The sequence below is a fragment of the Hylobates moloch genome, unplaced genomic scaffold (assembly GCF_009828535.3).
Source record: "Hylobates moloch isolate HMO894 unplaced genomic scaffold, HMol_V3 SCAFFOLD_4, whole genome shotgun sequence".
Classification (NCBI taxonomy): domain Eukaryota; kingdom Metazoa; phylum Chordata; class Mammalia; order Primates; family Hylobatidae; genus Hylobates; species Hylobates moloch.
In genome coordinates this window covers 162,188,549-162,202,876 of record NW_026652279.1, presented here as the reverse complement: position 1 = coordinate 162,202,876, position 14,328 = coordinate 162,188,549, and the positions used below count along the sequence as shown (strand labels likewise).

Here is a 14,328-nt window from a genome sequence, read left to right as displayed (position 1 = left end):
TTTGCATTTCTCTAGTGATCAGTGATGCTGAACTTTCTTTCATGTTTTTTGGCTGCATAAATGTCTTCTTTTGAGAAGAGTCTGTTCATATCCTTTGTTCACTTTTTGACGGGGTTGTTTCTTTTTTTCTTGCGAATTTGTTTACATTTCTTATAGATTCTGGATATTAGACCTTTGTCAGATGGGTAGATTACAAAAATTTTCTCCCATTCTGTAGGTTGCCTGTTCACTCTGATGGTAGTTTCTTTTGCTGTGCATAAGCTCTTTAGTGCTTCTAGTTTAATTAGATCCCCTTTGTCTATTTTGGCTTTTCTTGCTATTTCTTTTAGCATTTTCATCATGAAATCATTGTCCATGTCTATGTCCTGAATGGTATTCCCTAAGTTTTCTTCTAGGGTTTTTATGGTTATGGGTTTAACATTTAAGTCTTTAATCCATCTTGAGTTTATTTTTGTCTAAGGTATAAGGGGTCCAGTTTTAGTTTTCTGCATATGGCTAGCAAGTTTTCTCAGCACCATTTATTAAATAGGGAATCCTTTCCCCACTGCTTGTTTTTGTCAGGTTTGTCAAAGATCAGATGGTTGTAGATGTGTGATGTTATTTCTGAGGTCTCTGTTATGTTCCATTGGTCTATATGGCTGTTTTGGTACCAGTACCATGCTGTTTTGGTTACTCTAGCCTTGTAGTATAGTGTGAAGTCAGGCAGCATGATGCCTCCAGCTTTGTTCTTTTTGCTAAGGATTGTCTTGGTTATACAGGCTCTTTTTTGGTTCCATATGAAATTTAGGGTAGTTTTTTCTAATTCTGTGAAGAATGTCAGTGGTAGTTTGATGGGAATAGCATTGAATCTATAATTTATTTTGGGCAGTATGGTCATTTTCATGATATTGATTCTTCCTATCCATGAGGATGGAATGTTTTTCCATTTGTTTGTGTCCTCTCTTATTCCCTTGAGCAGTGGTTTGTAGTTCTCCTTGAAGAGGTCCTTCACATCCCTTGTAAGTTGTATTCCTAAGTATTTTATTCTCTTTGTAGCAATTGTGAATGGGAGTTCATTCATGATTTGGCTCTCTGCTTGTGTATTTTTTGTGTGTAGGAATACTTGTGATTTTTGCACATCCGTTTTGTATCCTGAGATTTGCTGAAGTTGCTTATCAGGTTAAGGAGTTTTGGGGCTGAGACAATAGGGTTTTCTAACTATAGAATCATGTCATCTGGAAACAGAAAATTTCACTTCCTCTCTTCCTATTTAAATACCCTTTATTTCTTTCTCTTGACTGCTCTAGCCAGAACTTCCAATACTATGTTGAATAGGAGTGGTGAGAGAGGGCATCCTTGTCTTGCACGAGTTTTCAAAAAGAATGCTTCCAGCTTTTGCCCATTCAGTATGATATTGGCTGTGGGTTTGTCACAAATAGCACTTATTATTTTTAGATATGTTCCATCAATACCTAGTTTATTAAAAACTTTTAACATGAAGAGTTGTTGAATTTTATCAAAGGCCCTTTCTGCATCTATTGAGAATCATGTGGCTTTTGTCTCTGGTTCTGTTTATGTGATGAATTATGTTTATTGATTTGTGTATGCTGAACCAGCCTTACACCTCAGGGATGAAGCCGACTTGATTGTGGTGGGTAAGCTTTTTGATGTGCTGTTGGATTCGGTTTACCAGTATTTTATTGAGGATTTTTGCATTGATGTTCATCAGGGATATTGGCCTGAAGTTTTATTTTTGTTGTTGTTGTGTCTCTGCCAGGTTTTGGTATCGGGATGATGCTGACCTCATAAAATGAGTTACTAAGGAATCCCTCCTTTTCAATTCTTTTGGAATAGTTTCAGAAGGAATGATACCAGCTCCTCTTTGTACCTCCGGTAGAATTTGGCTGTGAATCTGTCTGGTCCTGGGCTTTTTTTGGTTGGTAGGCTATTAATTACTACCTCAATTTCAGAACTTGTTATTGTTTTATTTAGGGAGCCAACTTCTTGGGAGGGTGTGTGTGTCCAGGAATTTATCCATTTCTTCTAGATTTTCTAGTTTATTTAGGTAGAGGTATTTGTAGTATTCTGAAGGTATTTTGTATTTCTATGGGGTCAGTGGTGATATCCCCGTTATCATTTTTTTGTTGTGTCTGTTTGATTCTTCTCTCTTTGCTTCTTTATCAGTTTAGCTAGCAGTCTATCTATTTTGTTAATTTTTTCAAAAGATCAGATCCTGGATTCATTAATTTTTTGAATGGCTTCTTGTGTCACTATCTCCTTCAATTCTACTCTGATCTTAGTTATTTCTTGTCTTCTGCTAGTTTTTAGATTTATTTGCTCTTGCTTCTCTAGTTCTTTTAATTGTGATGTTAGGGTATCCATTTGAGATCTTTCTAGCTTTCTGATGTGGGCATTTAGTGCTATAAATTTCCTTTTTAACACTACTTTAGTTCCCAGATATTCTGGTACATTGTCTCTTTGTTCTCATTGGTTTCAAAGAACTTCTTGATTTCTGCCTTAACTTCATTATTTACCCAGGAGTCATTCAGGAGCAGGTTGTTCAATTTCCTTGTAATCATGTTGTTTTGAGTGAGTTTCTTAATCCTGAGTTCTAATTTGATTACAGTGTGGTCTGAGAGACTGTTTGTTATGAGTTCAGTTCTTTTGCATTTGCTGAGCAGTGTTTTACTTTCAATTGTGTGGTTGATTTTAGAATAAGTGCCATGTCGCACTGAGAAGAATGTATATTCTGTTAATTTGGGGTTGAGAGTTCTATAGATGTCCATTAGCTCCACTTGATCCAGAGCTGAGTTCAAGTCCTGAATATCCTTGTTAATTTTCTGTCTCATTGATCTGTCTAATATTGACAGTGGGGTGTTAAATTCTCCCACTATTATTTTGTGGGAATCTAAGTTTCTTTGTGCTTGTTTTATGCATCTGGATGCTCCTGTATTGGGTGCATATATATTTAGGATAGTTAGCTCTTCTTGTTGAATTGATCCCTTTACCTTTAAGTAATGCCATTCTTTGTCTTTTTTTATCTTTGTTGGTTTAAAGTCCGTTTTCTCAGAGGCTAGGATTGCAACCCCTGCTTTTTTTTTTTTTTTTTTTCTTTCCATTTGCTTGGTAGGTCTTCCTCCATCCCTTTATTTTGAGCCTATGTGTGTCTTTGCACATGAGATGGGTCCCCTGAATACAGCATACCAATGGATCTTAACTCTTTATCCAATTTGGAGACTGGATATTTTATAAAGAGGAAAGGTTTAATTGGCTCATGGTTCTCCAGGCTGTACAGGAAGCATGGCACTGGGCACCTGCTCAGCTTCTGATGAGGCCTCAGGAAGCTTACAATCATGGCAGAAGGCAGACGGGGAGCAGGCACATCATGTGACAAGAATGAGCGCAAGAGAGAGAGATAGTGGAGGGGAGGTGCCCTACACTTGTAAATGACCAGATCTCCTGTGAACTCAGAGCAGGAGCTCATTGATCACCTAGGAGTTGGACCAAGCCATTCGTGAGGGATCTGCCCCAGTGATCCCATCACCTCCCACCAGGTGCCACCTCCAGCACTGAGGAGTATACTTCAATGAGATTTGGGTGAGGACAAATATCCAAACTATATCAGGGAGTCGTTAGTATGTCTGGCCATCTTGAAAGGATGAAAGCTTATTGGAGTGGAAAAAAAATTGCCTCTCTCCAGCCATACAATTCAGTCAAACCACATTCAATTAACATAAATATATTTTGACCTCCAAGTATGTAAGAGGTGATTTATATTCACAATTGCTAATTTATAATGCAGTCTCATAAATTTGATCTTCACAAGAAAGATGAGCAAATTGCTCCTTGCCAAAGTTAATTGGCTGAATTACCAACTGAAGTCCTATTATGCTTGGCCCTAAATTCTGGTGGCCCCTTTCCACCAGAGTCAACCGGCTCTCTTTACATATAGATTCTCACCCTGTATCTTCCAGTTCCTAAGGCAAAAGGAGAAAAGTTGCTGCATGAGGATCTCTTGGCCCAGATTTTAAAAGTCAAAGACAGTGGATTGCTTTATAACCTCAAATGGTTTCACATTTCCGGTTTGGAGCTGATCAGTGCATCCTCTGTGTCCTGATGCTTAACTTTTCTTTTCTTTTTGAGATGGAATCTCACTCTGTTGCCCAGGCTGTAGTTCAGCGGCATGATGTTGGCTCAGTGCAACCTATACCCGCTGGGTTCAAGCGATTCTCCTGCCTCAGCCTCCCAAGTAGCTGGGATTACAGGCAGGCACTACCAAACCTGGCTAATTTTCGTGTTTTTAGTAAAGACGGGTTTTGCTGTGTTGGCCAGGCTGGTCTCGAATTCCTGACTTTAGGTGATCCGCCTGCCTCGGCCTCCCAAAGTGCTGGGTTTGCAGGTGTGAGCCACTGCACCCGACCAACTTTTCTGATATTATTTTGAATATGTTCGTGCCCTCTCATTGCCTTATCCTAACCCAACTGCAGTCTTCTAGCTCCTGTTAGGTGCACTGTCCCTTATCCATATTGGCAAAGTAGTTGAGGGAGTCAACTTGGGGAATATATATTATTTTTAAAAGCTATTCAGATATAACAAGATAACTATTTAAAATATTCCTTTAAAATAAAATGATGTACTGCCTTGTCACTTAAATTTCATAGTCACAATATTTGAAAAAAATACTTAATTTTACCATTTTTATGCATGATGGCTACAATTCTTTACAACTTTGCCTACCAACCGTTTCAGGAATGGGTGAAAGGAGTGGGAAAACCGTATTAAAATACTCAGTTTTACAACTTATTTCCTAGAAAAAATGTGCCAGGTTAACTTGAATGCTATGCTGTTTATTCCATCCCAGAACTAGTACCTGTGGATCCTTTAATAGTAGTCACTCCAAGCAACACCCTATTGCAAGGTTTTCCCATTACCCACCATCTGCCACCCGTAGTCGTAGTTGATGTTTCCGCTTTGAACTTCAGTTAACATCAGGAGCATATAGATAGCTCTTAAAGCATTCATCACACTCTCCTGTAGTCCTTACCTTTTTATTCTCTCTCATACTAAGCAGTAAAGTCCCTGAGTCCACTTTATTACTCTTATTCATCTCCATTCCTAGCATGCTGTGTGGCATAGAGTAGGCTTGTCAAAAATAATTATTATAAATTAATAAACAGATGTTCAAATACAATTAAGTGCCCCCCTACGAATATGGGAAAATTTTTCTGAAAAGAGGCTAAGTCATCATAAGCATAGTCATATTCATTAATGACAGTGATTACAGAAGGCCAACACTAAGTGCAGTGCCAGAAGCAGTGATAGTAGTTCCATATCTGTAGAGAAAGACGATATTGTGAATAACGAAGAGAGGAATCTTAACATGAAGTCTTAAGCTATTGCCTTTGTCATTGGTGAGTCTTGTGGTGAGAGAACTATGCACAGTGAAGCATATGTTGAATTATGGGACACATGCTTGAACTCTAAGTGTATCCCTTTTCTTTTATATGAAAGCGTTATGAGGTCCTTCTGGGAATTGTTTTTTAAACAGCTGGAAAGTTTCTCATTTTTCAGATGAGGAAACTGAGGTTCAAATGTTTCAAGTGAATCTCCCAACGTAATTAAGTTGGTTAATCACCGAACTGAGATGATCATCTTTGTGTTACGATATACAGCTCAGTGCTCTGCACCCCTAGGAGTGGTGAATCACTTAAAACCACAGGACTCTGAGGTCCTGAGGTATTGTTTGTGGCCATTATCAACAATTTTAGTAACAAGTTCAGAACACATTTTCTTAGATCTCAAACTCCTACAAAATGTTATTTGTAAATAGAATGTTTTGTTAAGAATTAAAAACAAGCAAGCAAACATATGCTAGGAGGATAATTGAAGGCTTTTAAAAAAACAATTAGCTGCTCCCAGGGATTCTAGTACTCATTTTGATACATGGAAACTACTAAAGCCAGAAATTTAAAACATTGAAAATCAGTGCCAATTTGTGGATTGTTACACTTAAAAAATGCATAAAACAACAGGATCCACTTATTAAAGGAGTTTCTGTAGTTTACAAATAAATAATTCACCATACAAATTTTTATTTGTAAAAAATTATTTACAAATAAATAATGGTAGAAAGACACACTCATTCATTCATTCATTTATTCAGAAAATAATTATGAAACATCTACTATATATTAGGTTTCTCCAGAGAGAATATAGAATAGAATATATTATATATGTATGTATGTGTGTGTGTATATATATAGAGTATATATGTATATATGTGTGTGTATATAGTATATATGTATATATATGTGTGTATATATGTATATATGTATATATATAAATATGTGTATATATGTATATATATAAATATGTGTATATATATATGTTGGCTTAGCTCAAAAGATATGTCTATAGATACAGATACAGATATAAAGAGATTTACTTTAAGGAATTGGCTCATGTAATTTTGTAGGCTGTTAAGACCAAAATCTTCAGGGCAGCCTGGAAATTTCAGCAGAAGCTGATGTGGCAGGCCAAAGGCTCTGCCAAAGATGTGGTAGGCCAGTGACCTCTCACTGCTGAGAAGTCAAAATCTTTCCTATTAATAAGATGAGTCCCACTCACATTATGGAGGGTAACATGCTTTACTCAAAGTCTATCAATTTAAGTGTTAATCACAACTATAAAATACCTTCACAGCAACATCTAGACTGGTGTTTGACCAAACAGCCAGGCACCATACTTTAGTCAAGTTGATACATAAATTTAACTATCATAGACTGTGTGTCAGGGACTTCATGGAATTGGAAATTACACTAAGGAACAGTTGAGTTTGGAAGACATCCAATGAACAGATACCACACAAGCATGAATTGCCTTTGTCTCAAGTGCCAGAAACGAAAAGTGAGGGTACCTTGAGAAGTTATAGCAGGGAAACCTGACCCAGTGGAAAGGACTTGGAATGGTTCCCCCGAGAAAATGATAGTCATGCTGGGGCCTGAAGGCTACAAAAATTGGGTTAACCAAAGAAAACAGGAGAGACTTCCAAGTAGAGGAGAAGACCCCTCATTAGGTAGGAGCTGGGAAAGGCCAACATGGTCAGACACTAGGATACGTGGAGTGTTTGAAGTGTGGGAGGAGCCAGATCCTTCAGGATCTTGTGGACCATGTTACAGGTTTGCCAGTGTTAAAGTAGGACAGTGATTGTGAACGGTCTCTCCATATGCTTTGTGCCAAATGTATCAGAAAGGCTAAGAGTGGGAGGCAGGGTGGCCAGTGAGGAGGCCAGATAAGAGTGTGTGTAGAGAGGGAGATGGAGAGAATGGAATTAGCTCAAAAGATATTTTGAGAATATGTTGGAGAATGTGATGATTACTTATGAGGGTTGAGGGAGAAGCAGGGATCAAGCATGATTCTAAGACTTCAAGCTTGCTCCACAGTTTGGAAGCTGGTCCTATTTGTTGTGACAGGGAACTCTAGTTTAGGGTTTCAAATTGAATAAGGGACCTATTGAGCTGGAGGTACTTTTGGTGTAGCCAAGTGGAGAAATCTAATAAGCAGTTGGACATGTAGCTCTAAGACTCTACAACGATGTATAGGATGACAGAGAATTGAGAAATCATAAAAGTGGGTGAGATTGCCTGGGAGAGTTATCATGAAAAAAGAGAAAGGCCAAAGACAGAGCTCAGAGCAGCTCACAGCTAAAGGTCAGCTCACAACTAGAGGAGATGGAAAAGCAGAATGGCCTAGTAAATATGGACAAACCAGCACCTTCAAAGCCAGCAGAGTTGCATCTGTGTCTTCCTCCCATACTCACATCTCTCTCCAACCACAGCCAGGTGAGGTTCTTTACTGTTAGGGATTCATGGGGTTAGGTTGGTTCCACCTGGGTAATTCAGGATCATCTCCCAAATTTAATGCCTTTAGCCTTAATCACACCTATAACTTTAGTTCCCTTTTGCTATGCAACATTATCTACTCACAGGTTCCATATGTTAGAATTGGGACATCTTTAGGGAACCAGTATTTTTTCTACCACAAAAACAACAATTCAGAGCACTGCTGAAGGGTCACAGAAGATAAAACTAAAATTTTTCTGATTGGATATAGCATATGGAAGTGAACAAAAATAATTTCAGTGTCTTGGAGGTCACAGAAATGGGCTAAAAAATTAAAAGAGGGAGATTACAAGTAGATACTTAATTCAAGAAATCTGTGAGTAAGAAATGCTGGTCTTGAAACCCATTTGAACATGAGTGGATATTTATTATCACTGAAAGAATCACTGTCTATGTCCAGGATTTGCCTGGTGGGGCAAGAATTCCATCCACCCCACCCCCAGCTCCAGAGAGTCACTTGTTCTCTTTCCAAAGTACCTGAGGGAAAATGACTACGGAAATAATTAAGGTTAATGAATAAAAATAAAATCTGGAAGATTCTTGTTAACTGAAAAAAATGAAACAAAGATTAACAAATATATATTCTGAAACTCTTGACATTCATTTCAATTTTTAAAAACAGTAATTACCTTGTGGTTTTAAATACGTGTGTTCCAGGGCAATTAATCATCTAATAAATGTGTTTCTAATAAGCATTTGCTAATAGCTTGATGTTGGTAAAAATGTTTCAAGCCTGCTGCCTCTGAAGCCAAAGACTTCAAAATAATATCTAGTGAGAGTTGTGCTTAAAATGAGTATCGGCACTAATATGAAAGAAAAAGCAAATATAATAGGAAGAAAAAAGGAAAAAATACTCTAATATTTATAAATTAATTTAAAAAATCATAATAGTTAACAATTGAGTGATTAACTTATTTTTGGCACCATTCTGAGTGTTGCACATTATCTAATTTAATCATTAAAATGCCCCTACAAAGAATGCAATAACTATCCTCATTTTGGAAGTGGGATAACTGAGGCTGTACACACAGGGCTGGAGTTTCAATCTAGGAAATCTACAACTTTCAAACTGTCAATAACAGTAGGTAACATCTAGCATTGATAGTCTATCAAGTACCTGTTTTATACACTTTACAGATGTAAATACTTTACCTCTCACCCCAGGCATATGAGGTAGACGTTTTCACACCATTATAGATTGGAAAACTAAAGCATGCTTAAGTCACACATGTAATAAGTAGGTCAGAACTCACACCCAAGAAGATTGGCTCCAAAGTCCAATTTCTTCTCCAAATATCTGAAATGTGATTTTTTTTTAAACTTTTTCATGTAGACAGAGTGTTATCTTAGACATTTCTGCTATTGTATTTTTTAAAGTATTTGGAATTAAAAATATATGTAATTTTGATGGGCTAGTAAACCCTTCCCTCTCTGAACTTCACCTTGCCTTCAAGAGTAAATGAAGAACTAGGTGATCCATAAAGTATCTCTTAGCTGCATAGTTCTATGAACATGCCAAAGTTTCTTCTCCTCTTTTAACAAGTCTTTATTGTTCTGTTTTTACATGCTGGGATTTATGCTACATTGTATTGTAATGATTAATCATTTAGATCAAGCATTTATTGAGTACAGTACTTACAACACATTAGGTGCTATGCAAAGTGCATTACTTGGTTTACTTTACTTAACCCTCACATGAGCTTTGCTTTTAATTATGATTACTCTCTCTACCTTACAGATGAGGAAACTGAGCTTAGAGGTCCTTAGAGCCTTATTTAAGTAACACAACCAGTAAATGGCAGAGCTGGGATGAAACCCAGAAAGCCTCACTCTGAAACTCAGAAGCCCAGTCTCCTTACCATCTTACTGTTATATTGTAGGTACCAAATCATTGATGACAAGCATCGTTGATGAGGTTCATAGTATTTGTACCACACACTCTGAAACAGTCAGATCAGACTGAAGCAAAGATGAATCATTTGGCCTATGTATAAGAATGAGAAATGGGGAGATATACACAACGTGTCTGTCTAAAATCATATCTTTCTGACCCACCCAACTGTATTAATTTCCACAATTAGAGCCTTTCCCTTGGGTTTTGCAGATGGGGTCCAAAGGACCAGCTTAAAATATGACTAGAGGGAGCAATGATTTAACCATTTATTTCCTGAGACCAGCAGACGGATGAGCTCACCTGCTGCGAACAAAGGGCAGAACCCTAAAGGAATAGCTTAGGGTGTTTGAATCATGGGTGAGGTTTCTGGAGCTTTGTTTATGGCTGAGAAGTTGGCATAGTATCACCCAGGCATGGCGTGCGTGTGTGTGTGTGTGTGTGTGTGTGTAAAACTATGTACGTGTGTGTATGTGTAGTGGTAGCAAATAGCTAAGGGATTGCACAATTAGGTGTCAGACTTTAGAAAAAGCATATTATAAAAGGGATGGAAGCAGCAACTGAACATAAGAAGATATTAAAGAAAAAATAGTCATCCAGTAAGTCTACCTCAATTTGGCCATAAACTGACTTGACTGAGGCTGTTTTAGAGTTGTTCTCCATTTAAGAAATCCCTAGAAACGTTGATGTAGTGGGAAATTAGTGTAACACAGTCATGGGTTTAGAAGGCTTCTGAAATCATCTAGCCCAGACTTTGGCTTCTGCACAATCCGTGTGGGATACCTCAGATAGCAGCTGTTTGGGGTCCATTTTTAAGGTCAACCCAGAATGAGAGTCTACAGTCAGCAATCCTATGTTATCTATACTTGCTGTCAGGAAAGCCATTACATATCTAAATCCTTTATATCAAGTTGATATCCAGCCTATTCTAAAGAAGGATAAAAATGGGTTATGTCATTATCCACCTAAAGGATTCTAATATTCCTAGAGCTATCACTAAATCACCTCATAATCTCTCTTTCCTATGGGATACCTTGAGTTCCTTCCATTTCTCCTTATTTGTCTGGTTCTTTCTAAACTAGACACCTTCCAACACTCGGAAGGACAAGTATCATTGGTGAGTTTCATAGTATTCGTACCACACAGAAAATGATTTTCATCATGCAACATTGCTTAGAAGTGGGGAAGTAAAATTTGTGCCCACAGTGAGACAAGGATTTTGTGAATCAGAATGACTCCTCAGACAAGTTAATGTTCTTTGCAAATCTGTAGAAAAATTCCTTCCTTTGCTTATCTGGGTCTCAGTCTGTAATGGCAAAAACCATAATGGTGATAGTATTCTTATAAAGAGCTATTGTGGGGATGAATCAGATATCATTTGAGAATGTTTAATATGTAATTAATGTTATGAATATCATTTATGGATTATGAATCTTAAAACTATATTCAGATGCACATACATAATTTTGCAAATAATATCATATATATATATAGAGAGAGAGAGAGACAGAGAAAGAGAAAATCTCTCAAGGTCTCTCATATATATATTACCAATTACCACAATTGGGTGGGCCAGAAAGATATGATTTTAGACAGACATGTCGCTTATAGCTCCTCATTTCTCATTCTTATATGTAGGCCAAATGATCTATCTTCGCTTCAGTCTGACCTGACTCTATGTTTCAAAGTGTGTGGTACAAATATTATTAACCTCATCAACAATGCTTGTCATCAGTGATTTGGTACCTACAACATAAGAGCAAGAAGGTCTCTCAAGGTCTCTCTTTCTCTCTCTCTCCCTCTCTAAACATATATATATATATGTATTCTCTTTGCTGTACTCTTAGAGAGAGAGAGAGAGAGAGAAGATCTCTCAAGGTCTTGCTGTGTTGCCTAGGCTAGAGTGCAGTGGCATGATCATAGTTCACTACAACCTCGAATCCCTGGGCTCAAGGGATTCTCCTGCCTATGCCTCCCAAAGTGCAACAATTACAGGCATGAGCAACCTCATCTGGCCAGATACATAGATATTAATGAAGAGTAATTACATTATTCATTGTAATCAACATTTGTGATTGTTGAAATTGTCTAACACTTTCATGTGTTGTTCACAGGAATGTAACCTGGAATAGTTTAGCTATTCCAGACACACACTGCTCACCAGAGCTAGAAGAAGGCTACCAGTGCCCACCTGGATTTAAATGCATGGACCTTGAAGATCTGGGACTTAGCAGGCAAGAGCTGGGCTACAGTGGCTTTAATGAGATAGGTCTGTCTTACTGGTAAAATACGTTTTAAGTTTCTATTTTATGATGTTTATGAAGTGGACAGAATAATTAAATAATTGATACTAATATTTTGACTGACTGTAGTATAGAAGAAATACAAATATAAATTTTAATTCTTTGCCTATTTTATAATATATTCTACCTGACAGTGTGTAGCATACATGCTGTGTATGTATATAGGCAGCAGTGTTTGTATGGAGTTACAGATCTCTCATTTTTTACTATTTCGTTTCTTAATAATAGCATTTAAAAATATTTGTTGAACAGGGTTCTGGGTTGTTGACTCAAAGATAAACAAAATTTAAGCCGGGTGCGGTGGCTCACGCCTGTAATCCCAGCACTTTGGGAGGCTCAGGTGGGCGGATCACGAAGTCAGGAGATCGAGACCATCCTGGCTAACACGGTGAAACCCCGTCTCTACTAAAAATACAAAAAAATTAGCCAGGCATGGTGGCGGGTGCCTGTAGTCTCAGCTACTCAGGAGGCTGAGGCAGGAGAATGGTGTGAACCCGGGAGGCAGAGCTTGCAGTGAGCCGAGATCGTGCCACTGCACTCAAAAAAAAAAAAAAAAAAAAAAGATAAACAAAATTTGGTTTTGGTTTCCTTTCGTATGTAACTATACCCTAATAGGCAAGGTAAGTCTTAAAAACCGTAATACTAGGTATTGATGAGTGCATTAGAGCTGAAAAGTGCTCCTTGATTAGAAGACAATTAATGAACTACTTAATGAATATGCATCAACTAAGTAATAAATGTATGGGAAATGCTTGTGCATGAAAACTATGTACTCAAATGTGTACGTTCTTCTTGGCTTGCCTTATTAAGTCCTAAAATGTGCCATTACATACATAATGAAAGAACTTAGCATCTGCCATTTAGTTGATGTGATTGTATTTTTATAATTCCATGCAAGTTGCACATATTATATTATTAAAGCAAAACATGTATAATTCCAAACAAGTATTTTATGCCTTGAGAATTGTTATCAGAGTAATTTTTTAAACTAAAATTTCTTCAAGTGTCAGGCCCGCATGCTAAACCATAAAGTTACAGCTTTTATATAGAATATAGTACTGAACGTGGGCTGATGGTATCTTTTTTAAAGTCAGTTTTGCAAATAACATCTCAAGTTTTCATCTTTATGTTTTAGTATTTCCTCATATTTTATTTCAAGCATTATAGTTAGATGGCATTCTTCCATCTCTTTTGACCAATAATATTATCTCCTGTTTCACAAAAATCCAGAAGCCAACTGATGTGAAGCAATTTCAATTTTCTATACTCTCTTAAACTTATCCAACTTTGTAATTAATCTTAAATCCTTCCCTCTGTCTCAAAAGTACAGAGGCGTCGTGAATTATACCAATAACTTTTAGGCATGAGGAAGAAATCACAGATGTGGTATGGGAGGCGAGATGTATAGGCTGATAGGCTGTGTGGAATAAGCTTCAGGAGTTCCAACAGCTGGGCATGACTAGAATGCAGGCCTTATCAGAGTCTGCAGCTCTTTGTTTTAGGGTCTGAGTGTATCCATGTCTTCTATGGGGAATGGTCACCATTCCAGGGTTAAGGTTGCCCTTACAGAAAATAGCCTCCAATTTTTAAAAATCATGTAGCTAAAGCACCTCATATCCTCATCATTTTTAATTCAACAGTTGTACCCAAATTCAAAATGCAGCATTATATTCAAGTTGATTCATCTTTCTTCACTCTGACTTACAATGGCTTTGCTTAATATAGGGTAGAATCTCTTTTTGAGAGAAAAAGTCTCCTTGTAGTGTGCTGGCTCGAGAGGACCAATTCTAGGAGGAAATTGCCTTGGAGGCAGTCGCCCCCTACTAAAGCAATTATGTTACTATAGCTGTACTGTTAATTTATCTCCCAAGGATTTAAGCTCCTTGAAAACAGGAAGTGCATCTTTTCATCTTCAAGTCTCCAGGGCACAGGGCTATGCCTGGCTCACAGGGAGCCCTCCATAAATATTTACTAATAGGCTCAACAAAGCGTACGTCCTTTTAATTCATTGGTAACCAGGCATGTTTGTATAAGGAAGTAGAGCCACAATAGAGAATTAAGTTGTTTTCTTGTTGTTCTTTTGCCTGATTTTGTCTGTTTTTGTTGGCAATATTCATTATTCCTCATGACTCCTTCCTTTCTATACAGGCTTAATTTCATCTGTTTGCTTATTTTTCCCAAATTCATCATCACTGTATGACTAATTGTTAGATAATGAAATGTTGATCTTGTACCATAACCAAAACATTTTTAA

General features: G+C 37.4%; 1 protein-coding gene across 6 annotated transcripts in view; it reads left to right on the top strand.

The window, feature by feature from the left end:
- Positions 1 to 14,328, top strand: part of NALCN (sodium leak channel, non-selective) — a 358,797-nt gene that overhangs the window by 52,827 nt on the left and 291,642 nt on the right. For 5 of the 6 annotated variants that reach the window (XM_032151251.1, XM_032151250.1, XM_032151248.1 and 2 more), the window contains one exon: positions 11,886 to 12,040. In XM_032151251.1, the coding sequence (XP_032007142.1) occupies positions 11,886 to 12,040 (155 nt within the window). Of the gene's footprint in view, positions 1 to 11,885; positions 12,041 to 14,328 lie in introns of those variants that run through there. The other variant, XM_058438041.1, reaches the window with a different exon arrangement.